General features: G+C 39.3%; 1 protein-coding gene across 1 annotated transcript in view; it reads left to right on the top strand.

Annotated features, from left to right (window-relative positions):
• The window catches only part of prkcea (protein kinase C, epsilon a), a 39,470-nt gene that overhangs the window by 14,558 nt on the left and 2,777 nt on the right, over positions 1–22,135 (top strand). Inside the window, exons 2-14 of the mRNA XM_078279256.1 lie at positions 5,926–5,989; positions 11,194–11,359; positions 11,454–11,488; positions 12,405–12,493; positions 12,812–12,941; positions 13,978–14,120; positions 15,205–15,307; positions 15,894–16,093; positions 17,222–17,395; positions 17,546–17,700; positions 18,131–18,269; positions 20,503–20,691; positions 21,958–22,104. Coding sequence (XP_078135382.1) covers positions 5,926–5,989; positions 11,194–11,359; positions 11,454–11,488; positions 12,405–12,493; positions 12,812–12,941; positions 13,978–14,120; positions 15,205–15,307; positions 15,894–16,093; positions 17,222–17,395; positions 17,546–17,700; positions 18,131–18,269; positions 20,503–20,691; positions 21,958–22,104 — 1,734 coding nt within the window. The remainder of the gene's footprint in view (positions 1–5,925; positions 5,990–11,193; positions 11,360–11,453; positions 11,489–12,404; positions 12,494–12,811; positions 12,942–13,977; positions 14,121–15,204; positions 15,308–15,893; positions 16,094–17,221; positions 17,396–17,545; positions 17,701–18,130; positions 18,270–20,502; positions 20,692–21,957; positions 22,105–22,135) is intronic.

The following is a 22,135-nucleotide window of genomic DNA, read 5'->3' as shown; positions in this document are numbered from 1 at the left end:
TCCAACTTCTTGTGGACAAAGAATCTCTAGGTAAAGGTTAAAGGGTCAGTTTACCCAAATCACAAAAAGAACTTCACTTTTCCACTCAGGCTATTAGTTTCTATTGTGGAACTATTATCTACCAAAGATGCAAAATACTGCAACTGTCCACTGTACAGTGTGACCCTTATACATCCATTCTTAGTGATTCTGTTACAAGCTACAGCATTTTACAAGCTCGCACAAAAAAAAAAAAAAAAATCACCACTGCAACCATATAAACGTCTGTTGCTAGGATACAAAGTATCAGTAAACACTGTAGTAGAATGGTAACCATAGATATATCTGCATTGCTAACATTAGTGTCAGATATTTGAAAAATAAGGATTTCTTTCTTATAACATTTCTGAATACACTTTTACATTCTCAGGTATCCTAACAGCCAGATGTTCAATTCATTTCTGTGATTATACCATACTTAATACATGTTTTATTGTACTATAATGCAGTTGTTCTCAATTGCTTTCACTTCAAGGACCTCAAACTGACACAAATTAGACCACAGCCCCCCCATTTGATAAGATTTTCTCCCAGAATCCCCCACTTGATAGAATTTTTGCTTTTAGATGTTTTATTACAGAAAGTGTATGAAACCTGTGATCAAAATAATCATACATTCAGTCTGTCATTGTGTTACTTATGGATGGAATTATAGTGAAAATAAAAGCCATCTTAAGGACACCTGGGGGTCCCCAGACCCCACTTTGAGAGCACTGCTATATTCCATCAGGTCAGCCTATGCCTCTTAGTAATCAATGCTACGCTGGCTATGGGAAGTGTTTTAGATTGTTTTAATCTTATTTTGGTCCCCCTCTGAGCAAATTTGCTCAAGTATACCAATCATTCAATTGCAGTTAACAGCTTCAATAATATAAATAAGCCTGTGATTAATCTACAAAGTATGTTACATCAGTAAAATAATGTACTTTGTCATGGGTTTTAATTGTTTTACCATTACATGGTGGTGTAAATTCCAAGAATAAAAATCGGTTTATTTTAGATTTCTTTTGGCATGATATTGAACCATTGGCCATTTGAGAACAGTGCAGCTTTTGGCTGGCATGCCACCCCAGGATCCCGAGCACTATATCAATGATGGCGCTGTCCATTTGCTCCACTCTGTTCCAAATCATTCTGAGTCCATCTTTTGGCTGAAATCCTCACTGAGATGCGCTGTTATGCAAGAGGTTACGTTTGGGGATTAGCACATCATTTTCAAGGGTAGACATCAAGAATCCAATAGTGTTTATAGGTCACAAATTCCATGCAGTTGTTATGCGTTATACATGCAACAAAAGGATGATACTGCATGTATGCTCATATGCAGTACATTCTCTGTGTTTTTATTGTATGTTGCTTCAGATAGATTCCTTGACATATTGATTTTATTGTGTGGAATTTAACATCAACCTGCCAAAGGGACTAAAGATGTAAAATGGCCAACGGCTATAATCTTGCATATTTATAAAAATGTTAATCAATATTCACTGTTCCTATTTTAAATAAATATATCGGCTGCAACTAATGATTATTTTCATTATTTTTTTTCCGATTAATTGTTTAGTCTATGAAATGTCAAAAAAATCTAAATGTCACCATGCTCAAGGTAATGTTTTCAAGATTTTTTTTTTTTTTTCCCCAATCAAAAGTCCAAAATTCAAAGATATTCAGTGTACAATAATATATGATAAAGGAAGGCAGCAAATCCATTGGCATTGCTTTTGCTTAAGAAACAACTGAAACAATCATTGTAATATCAAAATAGTTGCAGATTATTTTTCTTTCAACAGATCAATCGACCGATCGTTTCAGCTTTACTTGACATTAATGACACCATAAAATGACGCAAAGCTCATCTAATAATACCTTATTTGTGAAGCATGTTTTCTAAAACAAGTGACAGTGTTTTTACAGTGCTTTAGAATATACATAAACCCAAGAAGATGCAGAGATCAGAGTGAAATTAAGATTCAACCAATGAAATTATGCATCTTCTTTCTTAAAGTGCTCATATTATGCTCCTTTTCAGGTTCATAATTGTATTTAGAGGTTCATCAGAATATCAGAATAGGTATCAGAATAGGTTTACATGGTATAATTTTCAAAAAACACTATATTTTTGTTGTACTCCACATTGCTGCAGCTCCTCTTTTCACCCTGTGTGATGAGCTCTCTGTTTTAGCTACAGAGTGAGGCATCGCACTTCTGTTCCATCTTTGTTGGGAGTCACACATGCGCAGTACCTAGGTAAGGACTACTACCAGTCAGAAGCAGAGTATGAGGGCAAGGCATGCTAGCAGCTAGGCGAGCATTATAACGTGTTACAAAGTGATGCACGTTCGTCACGGAAGTAAAGGCTGGACTACAATAGAGCTATTTGGAGCAGTTTGTGAACAGTGTTTTCTGTTGGAGATGGTAAGTCTCTCTGGGGTGGACTTTGGGCTTTTTCACTTTGTAAACCTATAACGTGCACAAAAAAGATATACAACACAATAAAGCAAAGTGAAAAAAAGCATAATATGAGCACTTTAATAGTGGTTGCTAGGGCTGTCATAAATCATGACTAATTTAAACAAATAATTGTGATTCACGATTTTATTGGATTTTTCTGTCCATTTCTAATGTCACACAGCGGGGCTGTTGTGTTTGGCTTTGCAACTAGTTCTAAATCCATGTTGTTAATTCCAATGGCTGTTCATTGAAATTATGTGATTATTGGCTAAAGAGTGTCAGTTCATCTTTAAATAGTTTACTGAAACAATGTTTTACCTCTTGCTCTGCTGCACTTAGATATATTTTAAAAAGCCTGTTGTAAAACTGCTGTGTAGACCGACCTAATGTAACGAAAGCCTGGTTCAAGACAGTTAATTAATGTAGAAGGAGGCCTGATTTTATTTAACAAAAAATAATATGCAACATGGAAACACCTGTGTTAACTGTTCCTGCTTCAGCGTCCAGACCCTGGAGTTAGAAGGCAAAAGGTCTTGAGGAGCTACAGCGTGTGTCTCTCGACCACACACTCGCTACACTCACACTACACACTGAGCTATTCTTTAAATCAGAGATCTTTAACAGGGTGTCCGGGACCCCTAGGGGGTCCTTAGACTTAATGCAGGGGGGCCTCAAAATTATTGTTAAGTTTTTAAAAAAATTTAAAAAGACCTAAAATAAATCCAACATATTATTAGCAAATATATATCCCCACTGATGAAAAGCACACTGGTCTATTATAGGTAAGGTAGTCTCTAAGGTAGCCATCCACAGATACAGTTCATCCTGTATGTTTAACATTAAAACATGATTTATAAAATCATGCCAACACTTATTAGGCTATTTTAATAGCGTAGTATTCTATGCAAAAAAGGTATGTATAAAGGCTTCCCTACATGTTATTGTAGGCTCAGTTTAATGTGCAACTTAATGTTATACATGTAGTAGGGGGTCCTTGCTCCCTCTCTCTTTTACCTAAGGGGTCCTTGGCTTAAAAAATGTTGAGACCCCTGCTTTAAATGACCCACGCTAACCTTATAACACCATATTTCCATCCAAACATTTTTGTGTGAATCATCTAATTAGAACAGCTAGATGGAGGTGACAGCTTTTAATCAGTCATTTATATTTCAAGGAACCTACAGTATAACAAGTATCCAATCAAACACTCACAAAACATCTTTGCTACTTTATCTTCAAATGTGTGTAACTTCTAAACACAGCGTAGTTTTTCCTTCACCTGCAGATGTTGTTTTCTTTTTCAATTGTGTATTCATGTTATTCATCTGATAACAGCTGTCATTTAGGTGTTTATGACTGAAGTGCCATATTCTGCTGCATATCTCAATGCTGTAGTTTCTTCTCTACGTGATTGTGTGCCTTTGCTGCTGTAGCTACATGACATGTATGCAGTGTGTCTGATATTAGTTTCTGTGCGATTTTGTGTCTCATGTTCAGCAATGCATGGACGCGTGTGCTTGTGTGTGTGTGTGTGTGTGTGTGTGTGTGTGTGTGTGTGTGTGTGTGTGTGTGTGTGTGTGTGTGTGTGTGTGTGTGTGTTCCTGCCTGTGTGTGAGTCTGGCTGTTGCATAAGAGGATCTGCTGCTGTCCCAGAGCTTAACTAAGGATTTAAACCTCTCTTTCTCACTCTCTCTTCTTGTGTTGTCTTTCTCTCTAGCGCTCTCTTTTGCACTCTCTCTAATCTCCATACTTGCATATTGAAGAGGGGTGATGTCATTATTTGTAGAGTAAGTCTTGTGTGTACGGTATGCAGCATTGTATGTTTGCTTATCTAGTAATGTATTAGCAGCAAAATTTATTTTTGTTCTCCGTGCATATGAAGATCCCAGAATAAATTAGCCTCCATTTTGATGACACCTACTCAAACACACATAACTCATTATGACAGGTAATTCATTATGTTTGCTAATAATTATCTTTAAACACGATACCTTAATGATTAATAAAATGAATAAGAAAATATGCTGATTTAATCGGCTTTCATTCATTTTTGTTTTTTATAATTTATGCCATGTATATAGAGGACTATTGGATTATAACACAGGTACTTCCCCTTTAGGTTATCCTCCAACAACTAGTCTGTGTTTTGGAAACTCTTAACATCCCTGTGAGTGTAACACAATAAATCAATTCTTACTGTTTTACAGTCTGTTGACACAGAGACGACTGGGCTCACTGGTGATCTAAAAATAAGAAGTTTGGCTGAGACTCCACAAGCATTACTTTGTCCAACATGCAATGCTGCAAATTCTGGCTGCAAACTCTTCACAGCACAAGAACATTTTGTAAAGAAAGCTGATTTGACTCTGTTGAGGACATGATTTGTTTTTATATATTTAGTATTTTTAAATGTATTATACAACCCTATACCTTTTTTTTAATTTATTTTTTTTATTGCTGCTGTGGTTAATATTAACGTAATACTCACTATGATACTATTCGGAAAGTTAATGTTATACCTTATTAATCTCTATATGAAAATGATCTTCTCCTGTAAACACTGGGTGGTCAATGTTATCTACCCTGGAGCAGGAAGGAGAAATGGGACTGTTAATTGCAACATACACTAGATAGGTGGATGATTACATTATAGTTTACCTGCAATTATGAATTAAACTGTGGCTACATCAGTTACATTGACTTAATCATATTCCACTTTTAAAATGTAACATCTGGAAGTTGTAATAGATCTTCTACTTTAGGTAATGCAGTTGAGCCGTGACTTTCCTTCCTCCCTATTTGGTGTCTCTGTTGTTTTTATTATTTGACAGGCAGGATTGACCACATTTTCTGTGTATTCTTTTGACCAACAGACCACCCCGCAATCCTAGGTCCCTCACTATGTACCAGTGGTTGAAATGGGCCAGCATTAAGTAGGGCTGCAATCAAAATGCGATCCGATCGACCAGACCACATTCTCAACTTTAACACTTTCTGATTTGTCAAGCAAGCCTTGCAAAAAGCTAGAGATGACCCTTTTATCTGCAAAAGATAAATTGTACCTAATTTAAACATTGAGATGGGATTACAAGGACAGATTCAAGACAACAAGAATGCTTATAAACACCAGGTGTAAAATGCCCTGTTATAGGAATTCTTTATCCATATCAGATATGTTAATACCAGGAGTAAATGGGGTCCACAGTGATGATGTTAAGGATAGAAATTGAAATAGTAATAAAGATGCTGACGTTAATGCTGATAATGATGCGATGGGTGGGGAGGAGTGTAATTGTAGTAAAGATAATGAGCTCTTTCATGTGCGCTGGTGTGTTTGTTTGTGCTGGAGGAAGGACCCACTGCTGCACTCACTGTTCAGCTGTGTTATTTCTCACTGATTTACTTTCTGTTTCTCTCTTTCTTTATCTGTTGCAGATTGACTTGGAGCCAGAGGGCAAGGTTTACGTGGTCATTGATCTATCCGGATCCTCCACTGAAGGTAAAACCATCACATCATACTACTTGTACTACTAGTAAAAAGAAGTAAAGGACTTATTTGGAAGGGTTTTGTTGCTTTACAATGAGCTTAAAGCGACTACAAGTCATTTTTATAATAACAATATATGAAATGACGATGTGGAGACAATGTGGAGACAGTGTTAAAGGAGTCGCTTGTAGTGAGTTATCACCTGAATGTGAAGTTCCCCTCAGCTTTACAGAGCTCAATAATGAGTTTGAGTAAGTAAGTTTAATGAGTTTGTTGTTTAGCTATCTGACCCACAACTTTACTGTTGTGGTTCACTCTCACTGCTCTCATAGTATTGTTTTTTGGCTGCAGCATGCAGCTGTTTTCAGTGAAAAAGCTCTAAAAAACCCACTGACTGTACACTACCTGCTCTTCACCAAACAGCACACAGTTAGACACTACATGGTAAAGAAAGTGGAGCATTTAGCAGCTAAAGAGACAGATATTTCCCTCAGGAGTAAGTAGAGACCAAAAACAGAGCTAAAGGAGATTAAAAATCGGACACAACACAACTCCAAAATATTGATAATGTTTTCTCTGTAACTGCTGGATGTAACTAAAAGATGATGATATGTCAATTTTGTGTTCACAACTTGTTTCTGCTGCCCCCGAGTGGACAAAACATCAGAATTATTGCAGGTTTAACCCATAGACAGATAAAATTAATGGACAAAGCGACGCCGTAAGTTTCCACGGAGATGAGTGAGGTCTATTAGAAGCACTTTTCCGGTGATGGCTGAGCGTTACTGCGCAGCCTCCAACTGAGCTTGAATATGTAGATGTGACGTGAGCAACTTGTCTGAAAGTCGTAAGTCTTCTGGTAGCTGTGCCAAGAGAAATCTCAATCATTCCCAATCTTGCAGAGACGGAGAGCGTAGGTATATGTAAGGAGATAACATGGACACAGGCTAATTATTGCTAACTAAAATGCTAGTTAACATTAGTAATTAAACTTAAACAGCTAATGTAAGTCCAAACTGGCTGCGAGCTTCTCCTGTACTATATGGTAATTCCTCTACTATGCGACAGTAAGTCCCGTGGTTATGACACAATCGTTAGCCTATTTTTACAAAAACGTCTGCTACGGAGCCATAACGTGAGGTACAAGGAAATGGAGCCTTTTATACATTGTCGTGTCTCTTTAGAAATAAACAATGGACAAATAGAGTCTTTAAACGCTTCAGCTGTAAAGTTATTCGCTGTCAAAGTGACGTCAAAATGAATGGGAGTCAGTGGAATGCTTACGGCAGGTGATGGCTTGTTAGCATCAAAATGTCTCCATAGGAGGTACGCTTTGTGGATGCTTGCTTACCCCCTTGGTTTAACATAACATACTGTACACACATCCTCTGCAATCACTGCTACTTGGCTGCATTGAAACTTGAGGCCATTGAGTGCAATGGAAAGATTACTTCCTGTTTTCCTAGAAAGTGACTTAACAGATTTAATAGAGCTTTCTCCTCCTCGCTCTTCTTCTCCATTTCCTTCTCCTCTACTTTATTTGTTTGTATTCATTAAACATGGAAACATCCAGAATATCTCTCTCAGTTAGCCTTTTCCGCACACATACACTTACTGACTCACATGATGTCTGATAAGAGTGGTTTTCACCTGCACCTGTGTATCTTCACACCTGGTTATAAATAGGAACTGTTCTCTGCCTTCCAGTAAAAGTGTGCTTGTATATGTGTGTGTGTGTGTGTGTGTGTGTGTGTGTGTGTGTGTGTGTGTGTTGTAGTTTATCTGTAGACGGATAAAGAGAGCAGTAGAGAGTGAAGGGAGAGGGAGTAGATTCTTAAAATAGTAGGTGAGATTGAGCTGCGGATTACACACACACACACACACACACACACACACACACACACACACACGCATATGCACACTTAGGCGTCAGTTTCTTGCCCTCCTTAACGATGATTGGACACTCTGTGGTGACCTCACGACCCACTCAACGCCCACTCTTGAACTTCCACCCTTAGTTCAGCTGGCAAGAGTGCTCATCATGTTAATGTATGCTGAGAAAAACAATTGGTGTGTGTGTGTGTGTGTGTGTGTGTGTGTGCTAATAGGAAGGATAGAGAGATGGAGGGTGAGAACTAGCGGAAGAGGTGGTATTTTTAGCAGATTTCTTCTCTTTTTTTTTGCCTGGTGCAATCTGTTCTCTGCAGCTTCAGAGCCTGGATGGAGTTGTTCCTCTCCTCTTTTCTCCTCTCCTCTCCTTATACATCTGTTGTTCTCAGGAAGCACATAAAAACAATAATCTGACCTAATCTGACCATCTGCAGTCTCTCCCTCTCTGTTTCTTCATCCTTTTCTGTTCCCTTTAAATATTTTATTCTCAAAGCTTAAAAGATAACCTTCATGAGTGACCAGAGTTATGTTTTTGTTTTTTGTTTTTTAAAGAAACAGCTTTGTATTGTCCAATGCAATATCTTCATTTATCTGAATGAATTACCTTTTAAGCACTGTATGGAAATTAATTATATAGATTTAGGGCAGAATTTCGATTCATACAAATTGGGTACAAGCGGCCGAAATGGGTTTCCTCAGGAGGGTAGCTGGCGTCTCCCTTAGAGATAGGGTGAGAAGCTCAGTTATCCGTGAGGAGCTCGGAGTAGAGCCGCTGCTCCTTTGCGTCGAAAGGAGCCAGTTGAGGTGGTTCGGGCATCTGGTAAGGATGCCCCCTGGGCGCCTCCCTAGGTAGGTGTTACAGACACGTCCAGCTGGGAGGAGGCCTCGGGGGAGACCCAGGACTAGGTGGAGGGATTATATCTCTAACCTGGCCTGGGAACGCCTCGGGATCCCCCAGTCGGAGCTGGTTAATGTGGCCCGGGAAAGGGAAGTTTGGGGTCCCCTGCTGGAGCTGCTACCCCCGCGACCCGACCCCGGATAAGCGGATGAAGATGGATGGATGGATGGACAAATTGGCATGTAATAATAATAATTATTATAATAATAGTATATTATAATATATAATAATTTATAATGATAATAATGATAGTGATAACAATAATAATGAAAATAATAAGATGTACTAATAATAATAATAATAATAATAATTTACTTTTCAAAAGAGTTTACAAAGTTCTTACAGAAAAAACAAACAGAAAATACACAAAATAAATACACTGTAATTAAGAAATAGAAAACAAATGAAAAATTAGGAGGGAATTATAAATAAAAACTTGTTAAAAGCCAGTTTATAAAATGTATCTTTAAAAGAGTAAGATTAAAGTTAGTAATTGTACCAGAATCATTAGCAATAGGCCCATCGGTTGATCTATTGTTTTGAGTTTGGCATGTTGTTTCCTAAGTCTGAAGAAATGTGATGAGTTCATCTCACCCTCCTCTGTCCACCTCCTCTTCCTCGACAGGATTAAGCCGCCCTCTGCTTCAGATTTATATATATCATCTAATTTTATTTTGCATATCTGTCTAATTCTGTCATCTTCAGGAAAACTTCCTGATTGATGGATGTCATTTCTGAAGCCACTCTTTCTTCAGTTCGTACACAACCTCTTGTTCATTTGAGCAGTCCCTCCAGAAAAACATATAACATATAGATCACATAATTCAATGCATAATCAGCCAAAGTCCGCATATTAATGCGGGGGCTGCATTTTTTCAAATATGCCGCACTTTCGCCCTGATTTCCACGCAAAATATGCAGGGCTTGCATGATTTCATAATCCCTGCATTTTCGTTGCAAAAAAGTCACATATATCGTAGCAGAAAGTTGAAAAATGTTGCGTTTACTTCACACAAGAGCAGCCATTTTCCCTTGTTGCCATGGGAACGTTATGAAGTGACGTAATTACGCGACGTGAACGTCATCGAAAAGCTGCAAACCCCGCGATGAAGCCACGATGAAACCGCAGTTTTTGCAAGTTCCCGCAATTTCATCGCATAAAATTGCATAAAAAATCCCGCATATTCCATCGCATTTTTTAAGAAAACGTGCCGCATAATCAAGGATTTTTGCCCACAACAATCACAAAAAAACTCCAGAAACTTATTTCTGGAAGGACTGTTCGAGGAACCACTTCATCTTCCTTCAGTGCACCTTATTTTGTTGTTCATGCGTTTTCTAGTTTTATTTATCTGTTTTTGTACACACATCTATTTACAATCATTGACTAAAGAAGCAGATGGATTAGTGCCAAGGTTGTATTTTTATTCCTTTTTTATGTCATATTTGTTTATATCACCATCTGTATTTCAGCTTTTCCTCTTCTCTGTCTGCTGGTCTTCTACATGTTTGTGTCAAATTTGTATCTTCTGTCTGTCTGTATGTGTGTGCTTATTTGACAGCCATCTCCCAGTTGGTCCTTTAGCTGAACCAGAGTACGTCTGTCTCCACGACGATCACTCTTAACTGTTGTTATGCCTCATCATCACCCCTCCTTGTCAACATGCCCGTGTGTGTGTTTCCAGGACAGATGGATGATGTATTATGTAAAACAAAGTGATCCCAGTAATGGCCTGTTAAGCTGTCTCTCCCCTCTCACCAGCACCACCATCACACACACAGAAACACACTCCTACTCAAACACACACACACACACACACACACACACACACACACACACACACACAGAGAGAGTCCCTAGACAGCCTGTCTGTAATCGAACTCAGCAGTAACCACATCTATAACGCACCCAGGAGAGAGATTGAGGGAGTGTGAAAGAAAGGCAAACTAGGACAGGAGCGCAGAGAGAAGGAGTGTGTGTGGGAGTGAGAGTGGAGGTGGTTCTCTTGTCTTAAGGTTACCCTCGGAAAGCATTTATCTTTCCGGGGAGATGCAGAGAGGAAGGGAACGGCTGGTTGGATGGTGCTCGCTGAGGAGGAGTATTTTAATATGCTGTCCTTCGTTTTAGTGCCCACACATGAAAGTATAAATAGCATGCACACATACGTATGCATAGGCCTCTGGTAGGTTTAAGGTGTTTGTGAGGAAGAGGGAGGGAGGTGGGGAAAAGGAAGATGAGAGGCCGTTGAATGATTAAACATCTCGAGCAACATGATGCAAATGATCCTTATTTGTACAAACATCTCAGGAAGGAAAATCAATGGGTGTTAAGAAAGCATCAATGTGATGTGTGAATATAAACTCAGGAACACAAAAATTCTTTGTAGTTTATTTTTAGTTGATTATCTTGTGTGTGCTCGCTCGACAGCCACGGGGACCAATGAGAATGAGGAGCGGGTGTTTCGAGAGAGAATCGGTCCTCGCCGGCGACAGGGCGCCGTCCGAAGACGCGTCCATCAAGTCAATGGACACAAGTTCATGGCCACCTACCTGAGACAACCAACCTACTGCTCACACTGCAGAGATTTTATCTGGTAGGAAACAAACACACACATAAACGCATATCGGTCTGACCTGCTGTTATGTTTCATGAAACCAACTGGCTGACTCATGTGTGTGATCTGATAGGGGCGTGCTGGGGAAGCAGGGATACCAGTGTCAGGGTGAGTACTTTTCTCTCTGGCGGATTCCAATTTCTCAAGTAACGCTGCACATCATGTATTATTTAAGCATGAGAACACAAGAGGGCTTACATGTTGCTGAATGACAGCTTTGATTTGGTCTCAAGCCACCTTCACCCAGAGCCACAGATGACCTGCATTACACAGACAACATCCACTTTTAAAAAATGCGCATGAGCATTGATTCAGTTGCACATTTTCTAGCCATGCTTTTCTTTAGTGGATGAAAATTTAGCTGGAAGTCAAAATGTTACTTTACTCATTTGTTGAGGTACTTAATTGCTGCCCAACCGAAGCTCACAAGAAATGACAATCCTATATCACTAATCATACTGTAGCCATCCTTGCCGAGTATTGTAAAACATTTTGCATTGAAAGCAATCATAGATTTTACTAGATGTTGGGATTTTGATGTTTTGTCTGGTAAATGTAGATTATCAATCCAATACCAGCAATCTTTTTTTATACATCACTGTGTAGCACTAATTGTAGCATCTACTGTATGTGTATGAGAGGCTGCAGCTACACAACACTCTTTTTAGGCTTTTGTAGATTTTAATTATATAGTTTAAAAAGGTTGAGATTGCATTGTTACATTTTTAATTCGACTTTTAAAGTGGGTCAGTCACATTCAGCCAGTACCCAACTCTTTTAATGAGGTCAGTATTGGCACGGATATTAAATCATTGTATCAAATCGATTCATCACTAGGTGCAACAGTGTTGCATCAGAATCACTGGAGAATTGAACTTTTATTGTTATACTGGTCCATCTAATCCGCAGGATATCATCAGTAATAACATCATAAAGTGCTATTCAAATTCTACCGGCCAAACTAATCGTCATGTAAACTTTATTTGACAAAACACTGGTGAACACCTAACGTTGATGCTTTCAGTGTGTACGTGTGTCGTCCACAAGCGCTGCCATGAGCTCATCATCACCAAGTGTGCCGGGATGAAGAAGCAGGAGGACACACCAGAGGAGGTACATGCAAACAACCATGTTGGTAAAAATGAAAAGCTCAGAAAATGTATTTGTTAATAAAGAGTTAATTACATGTCATACACATATTTGGACATGAACATTCATGCAGTTAATCATGTAGGAAAAAACTGAATACTCGCCATTCAGGCCTTTCCTGAATAAATCTGTTTTACTTGAGGTAACATGCGTACACTTTGTACTAACACTTGAGCCACATGCATTATTCCTCTGATAATGTGACAGCGACCTCTTTGTAACGTGTGTGTGTGTGTGTGTGTGTGTGTGTGTGTGTGTGTGTGTCCGTGTCTCCCTCCATAGGTGGGTTCACAGCGGTTCAGTGTTAACATGCCCCATAAATTCAGTATCCACAACTACAAGGTCCCCACATTCTGTGACCACTGTGGCTCCCTGCTGTGGGGCCTCATGAGGCAGGGCCTGCAGTGCAAAGGTGAGTTCAAGTGCAAAGGGGAATTCACAGCATCAGCGCAAATGGGATGCATATAGAGGTGCTCGTGTTTTCTGATCTCCTTGGAGCTTAAATAAGGCTGTAAATAAAAAAGATAAATGTTTATATAAACGTAATTAATTTGTATACAAATAACTTTAAGGCACAATGAAGTGTACAATTCCATTTTCATTACAGTTGGATAATAAATGATAAAAACACACACGTTTGGATCTTTGCCGAGGAGGATATGTTTTTCATCCTGCTTGTTTCTTACTTAGTAGGATCAAAAACTGGTGAACAGATTTAAAAGCCATTTAATGAAGTGTTAGGGGCATGGGCCAAAAAAGTTAATACTTTTGAGAAAATAAGTGCACAAAATCCCCCATGTGTATCCCATGAATATCTGTCTGGGTGTATAAACATTTTCTTTAATTAATTAATTAATAAATATTTGCTGATTATAGGAACCTGCAGCCTCTTAAATGTGAGCTTTTTCCTATTTTAAATGTAGTTAAAACAACACAATAGCGGAAAAGTTAAAACAAAACAATTCAAAGTTAAAACAATGCAATTTAAAAGAGCAAAAGAGATAATCTATAAAGCTACAGTATATCGAAATTAAAAAAAAGAGTAAAAGATTTAAAAAAAAACAACATAATAATACAATGACAATAAGGTATTGGGCTTTTGAAAGAATTAGCTAAAAGCACTTTAACAAGAACAACAATGTTTTAGGCTGGATTTAAGAACTGCAATGGTTGGGGCAGTCCTAAGACCATGAGGCAGTTGGTTCCAGCGCTGTGCTGCATAATGACGAAGAGCCACTTCTCCTCTTTTAGATTTTGCCCTAGGCTCCACTAGCCGCCCACTCAGCTGTGATGTAAAAGGTCTCGCAGGGTTATATTAGATTAATCGATGAATGGAAAACAAACGTTCCATTAAAAATTCTGTATAATTATTTTATAATATATTATTATTTTATAAAGCTTCCTGGGTTTAACCTTAACCATTTTCATGTGTTTTTGTTGTTATGCAGTGTGTAAGATGAATGTGCACAGACGGTGTGAGACCAATGTGGCTCCTAACTGCGGTGTGGACGCCCGAGGAATCGCAAAGGTCCTGTCTGATTTGGGAGTCACGCCGGACAAGATCTGCAACACCGCACAGCGCAGGAGGAAGGTACGAGGGACAAGTCATTCTCACAAATAGAGACATTTCCATTATTAAGGTTTTATTTGAACATTGGAAACATACAAGCAGGAAACACAGAACTGCACCTGTCGAATTTGATTCTGCAGTTCAAACCATCAATTTGACTATTTAGAGGGGGATTGGGTTCTTCTTCATTGCTTGGTATGATATGGATGATTTGTTTGCAATTTCTTCAGCATTTAGAAGTCAATTAAAGTTGGGGTAGGCAGTTTTTTGGAAAAGGCAACAAAAACAGACTTTGAAAATACAGCTGCAGCTCTCCCCTCTCTGTCCTCAGCCCCTCCCTCTCCACAGGCATATGCACATGCTTCATACTGTAACTTCTACAAGTACCAGTCATTCATTGTAATTCATGTGATGCTGATCCCGTTATATAGTGGCAATTCTACGAGAATTACCGTACTGTAACGCCCTTTAAGTTGACATACTGTGCTTCGAGGTCATAGCTACATAAACTTGAATTAGTTGCAGCGGTTAGCAGAAAGTTAACTGTAGCCAACTATTAGCAACATTTTCTCTCCATCTCTAAAACCTTTGCCGATATTGCAATAGCAACTTTTTCTGGGAAGATTATCCGCCACTGAATCAGTCTTTCACCGCCTGAAGGGACGTGCAGGTGCATTTGCATTTGTAGAACAGCCAATAGGACTGCTCTCTTGCTTAAATGACCTGTGATTGGCCAAAGCCCCGCTAGACTTTTTAAAGCCTGAAAACAGAGCCAAGAGGGGGTGCAGAAGTCTAGTTTTCTCTCAGACCACTTAACGATGAAAGGATTTACGAAATGCTGAAAGGTTATGATGGAATTTCTGCCTAATTACGGCAAATTTTTTTTACCCGAGCTTAAATCTCAGATACAAATCATATTTTACATGGTATGATTTGAAACTGTTTTTAGCATGCTCAAGGTTTTTTTTATTCTGTGTATTTCTGTGGCTTTCAACGCTTCAACTGAGAAACTGAGATTCAACTCCCTGACTCATGATTCAAGTAAACGATTTTAAGAGTGCAGCCCAAAGAAATGATCATGTCGTCTCTCTCGCTCTCTCTCCAGTTGACTCCAGGGCAGGACCCTCCCCAGTCTCCTCCTGAGCTCTCCCAGACTGAGGAGAACAGCTTCAGCCAGCCATCTGTTCCCACCTCCCCCTCACAGCAGGGTAACACTGAACACAGCACTCACACCATCAAAAAACACAGATTTGATAACAGTCAGACATTTCAAAGCACTTTGAGATGCGTTCTAAGCAGCATGCGGTTTTAATGTATTAATTTTACCAGTAAGAGGTAGTATTTCCATTTCAGTAATAATATTGTTTCTCCTTTTAAGAAATAAGTTGTTGAATGTGTTATTGTCCTTGTATATATAAGACTAAACTCGCATTATCTAACCGCCCACCACCATTTGGTTGTCACAGTTAGTCATCGTCCTCTCACACTAATACAAGCGGAGAAATAAAAGTTAACTTTTTATGGAAAGATTCCCATTTTTGTTTTTATGGAGCCAAATGTTAAAGAACAATAACACCGGCCACTGCTGCTATTTAATCACCCTTGTCAGAGATACTGTAACTGAGTCATCTCATGTTTCAGAAAAGGATGTGATCATCAATGTTGAAAGTGTATTGAAAAGTAATCATGAACAAATAATGAGCAACATTTAAAAAAAAAAAAAAGAAACGACAGAAAAAGGCAGTTGGCCTGTTTTCGCTGATGTCTGATCTGCTTTTCCGCTGACACCCACAGACTTGGCACAGTTAGATCGCCTGCAGGACGTGCTGTCACTCGACCAGCAGGGACCCCAACACTCCTCCTCTTCCTCCTCCTCCACCACCTCCTCTTCGTCCTCGTCCTCCTCGGCAGGGAAGGAGAACGGACAGATCCTGAGGAGGAGCCTCAAGGATTTCAACTTTATCAAGGTTCTCGGCAAAGGCAGCTTCGGCAAGGTGCGACGACACAGAGGAGGCGTTTGAGGGGGATGCTTGTTTGTTTGCTGCGCATTATGTTCATAATTGAAAGAGTTTTTGTTTTGTTCTTCATGGTTGCCGTTATTCATAAGAGATGTCCGGGATATAAGGGACCAGAATAGAACAATACACATGTCAATAACATTGTATGGAGGCAGCTGTTTTTTTTTTAGACATTACATTTGACTATGTACCATACCAAACAGTAAACCAAACTTTTTCCTGTTCTTAACTGAAAAATCTGTCTGACAAGCAGTTATGGATAGCATTAAAGCTGCACTAATCGTCAGTGTTCTTATATTCACAGCTGCTCAAATGACTAAGAGACAGAAAGTTATCAATTGACTCTGCAATCTTTTTGCATCTTTCAGCTCATTGTTTTGATTTTATGCTCGCAAATGGTGTTTTGGTTTACTCTCACTGCTCTCATTAGGGGCTGAGCAGCGAAGCTGCGTGGACCCTGTTGTATTTGCCTGTATTCTTCTTCTTCTTCTTCTTCCTAAGAAATCCGGGTCCCATGCACGAAAACGCACCAAACTTTGCACATAAGTCCAGTCCTAAAGTTCCTGCTAAACTTAATTAGTGTGATTTGTGTGCTTATTGTCCATGAGTTCAAAGCTCAACTGTCACAATGCCACGTCTTATACAAAATCAACCATTGTGCTTTGGACACCTTCCCTGCGAGTTAAAAATGCTCGGCCCCGACCATCGCCCCGGAGCAGCTATAATTGGTGTTGTTTTTCTCGCAGCAGGCAGCTGTTTTCAGCCAAAAACGTTCTGATTAATTGATAAACACTAGCTGAACAGCAGTTAGTGACTAGCTAGACTTTGAGACCAAAGCAGAGCTAAAAGGATAGTGCATATTGCATATTTAAGTTCCAATACATATATTTTAAACCATCATGTCAACCCCTAAAGTTTCCTAAGTCCAAATCAACATATTCAGATGTCTTGTTTTTGTCTGACCAACAGTCTAAAACCACACCACTTTCAGTTCAATAGTTGTTTTCAGAACACATTTTTCACTCTGCAGATTTTACAATGATTTTATAATGCTGAATTCATACATGACCGTAATTTCCTCCCTGTCTTTTATCTGTAATCAAGGTGATGTTGGCGGAGCTGAAGGGGACAGAGGAGGTTTACGCTGTCAAAGTTTTAAAGAAGGACGTGATCCTGCAGGACGACGACGTGGACTGCACCATGACAGAGAAGCGCATCCTGGCGCTTGCTCGCAGACACCCCTACCTCACCCAGCTCTACTGCTGCTTCCAGACACGGGTCGGAGCACCAGACAGCAATATATGGTCTTTTGTTCTAATGTTCTATAGATGATCTGTTTCTCTATCTCATATGTCTCTGTCTCTCTCTCTCTCTCTCTCTCTCTCTCTCTCTCTCTCTCTCTCTCTCTCTCTATCTTTCTCTCTGCAGGACCGTTTGTTTTTTGTAATGGAATATGTGAATGGAGGAGACCTGATGTTCCAGATTCAGCGATCCAGAAAGTTTGACGAGGCTCGCTCTCGTTTCTATGCCGCCGAGGTCACCTCAGCCCTCATGTTCCTGCACCGCAACGGAGTCATCTACAGGTAAACACCCTCTTATTTTTATATTTTTCAGCCAGAGAAACCCTGAAATGATTTAAGGAAACTCAGAATCTAGAAATATCTAATATGTTCTTCAAAATATTCTATCTTGGTTTAGAGGTGAATTCTGATTGGAAAGTCCAGAGAATTTGATTCATTATTTGAAGAACTCAAGGACTATTAGGGAATTTCACAAATGGATATCTTACCAGGAACATACCAGAAAGTGCATCATCATGACAACATGTTTCACACTTCATATATTGTGTGAATATATATTCCACACTAATTGCATTATGTGGTGATTCTCACTTTTTTTTGTTACATCACAAGCTCCCTTCTTGCAGCGAGTCCAACTGTTATGGAAACCCGATGGTGCTAATTCTGTCTGTCTGTCTGTCTCTCTGTCTGTCTGTCTGTGTTTCTCTCTCAGGGATCTGAAGCTGGATAACATCCTGTTGGATGCAGAGGGACACTGTAAGCTGGCAGACTTCGGCATGTGCAAAGAGGGCATCAAGAACGGAGTGACCACCACCACCTTCTGTGGCACGCCTGACTACATCGCCCCTGAGGTGAGCTGAGCCGTCCACAGGACGTTCTGCACTGTGCTATATTTTCCCTTAGTTTTACTGTTGATTAGATATGGAGCTAAGTACGTTTACTCAAGTGCTATACTTAAAGTTAAGGGTGTCCCCGACTAAGAATTTACAAAGTCGAATCAGATTTGTCCAGTCTTGCAAATCGCCGACTGATCGATGGTGTGATCCTTATTTCATAACTGAATGAAATTATCCATAGTACATGTTATTTCTATGTTACAAATTGTCAGCTGGTGGAAATGTCAGAGTTTTGGACTGAGGCTCAACGAGCGCCCGCGAACACGGTAATGTGGTTGAGCGAGATAGAGAGTGACTGAAGAGAGAGAGCGTCATTACAACAAAGCTGTGAATCGCATACATGAAACGTTTTCACCAGTTCATCACTAGTAATGTAGCTTTAGCAAGTATCTCACTATCACTAATGTTATCCACATTCAGATTTTAAGATGCTACAAATTATATTCAGGTACAAAAAAGCCTAAAAGTGGGAAGATAGAACCAAGAGTCGTTCCTGTGAAGATGATACACCGTCTCGTCTCATTGGTGTGAACTGGCAGGTTTCAGAATGTTGCAGACCGACGCGTTGCAAGTAGTTGCAAGTTTCAACTCGTCTCGTCGCCAATCTTTTGAGATTGGCAGTCGAATCAGGCTCTTTCCATCGAAGCATCTAATATTTGACTATTCTGGGTCACCCCTACTTAAAGTGCAGTTTTATTTTACTGGTAGAGCTGCAAGTTATAATTCATGGGCGATTTTAGACCCTTTTTAAATTTCATCCCAGCCCCCCAAAAAGTTATCTAATAAAATAAATCAATTTTGGTGCTTCAAGTGAGAATTTGCGAACTTGTCTGTTAGTGACAGAGGACAAACAATTACAGGTTCAAAGGGCTTGAAACAGGTTTAATATCCCGAGTGTCTGTCTCCGATGCTATGCACCTGTTACCTCGTCAAGGAAAGGGTTAACAGAAACGTAGTGTTGGCCAATCGGAGGAGGTTGTGGGAGACTTCCGCCTTTGGCTGAGTCTCTATCTGATCTGTCAGAGGGAGAGCAGGAGTGCGGTTGTGAAGTTTAACGTTAGTAGTCCCCAGAGAAAGAGAAGAAGTATTCGTGTCACATTCTCATCAGAATGGTCTGATCCTAGAATTGCCCCTGTTACAATTATTTACATTATCGACTAATGGATTAATCATTTGGTCCATAAAATGTCAGAAAATAGTAAAAAATTAAGATATTAAAATGATGGATTACATAACACTTAGTTACCTTAAAACCAGTAACTTTTCCTATTTGAGGAACTGGAACCAGATCATGTAGGGCTTTTTTGCTTTAAAAATCATCAATTAATAGATTCATTATTTTTGTTATAGAGTTAAGTTTTGATACACGTGATGATTGTGCACATTTTACTGCAAACCTTTATTCACTTTTAGTAAACAAAATGTTGAATGCATGCTGATGTTGTTCTTTAATAATTTCAGTTATTCTGCCATTACATGTTTTATTTTGCCCTTAAAGGAATCTGTGAATAGCCTTTTGTTTTAAGCTACCAAAAGGTGATAAAAAGTTCAAATGCCAGCTGAGTCTTTGATTTCTTGTGCACAAACATTGTAGTTAACAGTTGTTTACTATTAAGATGTGGGGAAAAAGGGTGACATATTTCCTGCTTGTTGGTCATCAGTGAAATGTGGACTGGGAGTCTGTAGTTTTATGATCAAATTAGAGATACCAGTATCGGTATCGGCTCCGATACTGCCTAAAACGCTGGTATCGGTATCAGGAAGTACTGGAGTTTATGCACCGATCCGATACCACGTAATAAAGCCCTAAAGAAAAAATACGTTAAAGTGGTTTATTTATGTTCTTTTTCCGTTATAACTGACTGTCAAACTGGATAATAAAAGAACGTTCTGTGGCATTCATGTTTCACAAAGAGTTTAACCTGAGCCAGACTGACAACAAAGATAGAAATAATATCACATCCATACAGGGATAGTAGTATACAGTTGTTAAAACATAATAAAATATATGACACACTGGTATCTGATCGGTACTCGGTATCGGCCGATACGCAAGTTCAGGTATCGGAATCGGTATCGGGAAGCAAAAAATGGTATCGGACCATCTCTAAATCAAATCCTCTACTGTGTTGCAGTATTTTGTATTTCCTGTCCTCCATATTAAACTGTGTCATGTTGTTGGATTTAGATCCTGCAGGAGCTGGAGTACGGAGCCTCCGTGGACTGGTGGGCCTTGGGGGTGCTGATGTATGAGATGATGGCCGGACAGCCTCCGTTCGAAGCTGATAACGAAGACGACTTGTTTGAGTCGATTCTCCATGACGATGTCCTCTACCCCGTGTGGCTCAGCAAAGAAGCTGTTTCTATCCTTAGAGCGGTACGTGTCAATTCCCCACCATGAGACACCACTTTAATATTTTCTCTATTTTATTATTAATAAGAGATTAAAGAGCGATTAAATTATCTTCAAGAGTGCATCTCCTCGTCTTCACCAGGCATTCAAAGGCATCCATGGCAAAATTAAGAATTGTTTAATTTTTAATCATTTCATTTCAATCAAATCATGTACTGTATGAAAGTGGCCTGTTTGGCTTTTTGATTTTATCCATGTACTTTTAAGACTTTTCACTTTTTTAAATCAACATAATCTTTATGTGAGAAGGTCTTTAGACAAAACCTTTATGTTTGTGGTTTGGAGGTCAGAAGTAATTGACTGAATTTGGTTGAAACCTGGCAGTTTCTGGACATCTTGGTTACTTACAGCCTTAGTTTGTGATTCAAGTGTAATGGTAGTACGTGAGTATACACTCGAGTCAAAGATCTAATCTTATCTAATTTTATGAAAAATAAATTCCCGGCAATTTGAAAAAACTTGTTGTTCAACATTTACCTCTCTTCTCTTCTGAAGGTATTTCCAGAATCATTAAAAACTCTTCTAAAGATCTTTTTTATGATGCATCAGTTTTATCCAGATGATCAAAAAAGTTTTTGAGGATTCTTGAAATACCTTCAGAACGTATTGAGTATTTATTTTTCAGAAAATAGGATGCTTGCACCTTTGACTTGAATCTAATGTTAACACACAAGAGGCACTAACTGGGACTTGGTTGCATATAACTTGTTTCAACAGGATTGAAAGGGCTAGATTTTAACGTTTAAATGCTATTGGAACAATGGTTATATGTAACCTAGAAGCTCACCTTTCAGCCGGATGTAACCAGATGTTTTCACCTTCAAATCACTGTGCGTCATTATGAAATGGATTTCTATGACCTCTAAAACTTTACTTTGAAAAGATTTAATTTCATGCAAAAATATTTCACTCGAGATTTTCAGGCGTTCATCGTTTTCAAAAAAGTCAGTCAAAGAGTTTAAAGTAATAACAATGCAATCATAAAACCACAACGATCACAAAGTGCATCTACAATACCGAACAGACAACATAACAAAAGAGACGCAGCTTTCAGTCACAGTTAATAACACCAGCACGCTGCTGACCTGTTCCATCACTCTGCCACTACGCCTCTCTGTTTGTACCACAGAGCCATTAATGCCTCCGCTCTATTATTAGCACTGAAATGCTTTTTGCTGAACCCCTCGTTCTACTTCTGTCCTAGTCACTTTATGGATTTATTGTGTGTAGTTCATGACCAAGAACCCGGCCAAGCGTCTGGGCTGCGTGGTGAGCCAGGGCTGTGAGGAGGCCATCAAGACCCATGCCTTCTTCAGAGAGATCGACTGGGTCCTGCTGGAGCAGAGAAAAGTCAAACCACCCTTTAAACCGCGGATTGTAAGAAACACACACAGCACACACATACACA

This window comes from Sander vitreus, chromosome 21 (genome assembly GCF_031162955.1).
Source record: "Sander vitreus isolate 19-12246 chromosome 21, sanVit1, whole genome shotgun sequence".
Classification (NCBI taxonomy): domain Eukaryota; kingdom Metazoa; phylum Chordata; class Actinopteri; order Perciformes; family Percidae; genus Sander; species Sander vitreus.
The sequence above is the reverse complement of the archived record's forward strand: the minus strand, read 5'-3'. Positions and strand labels throughout refer to the sequence as shown.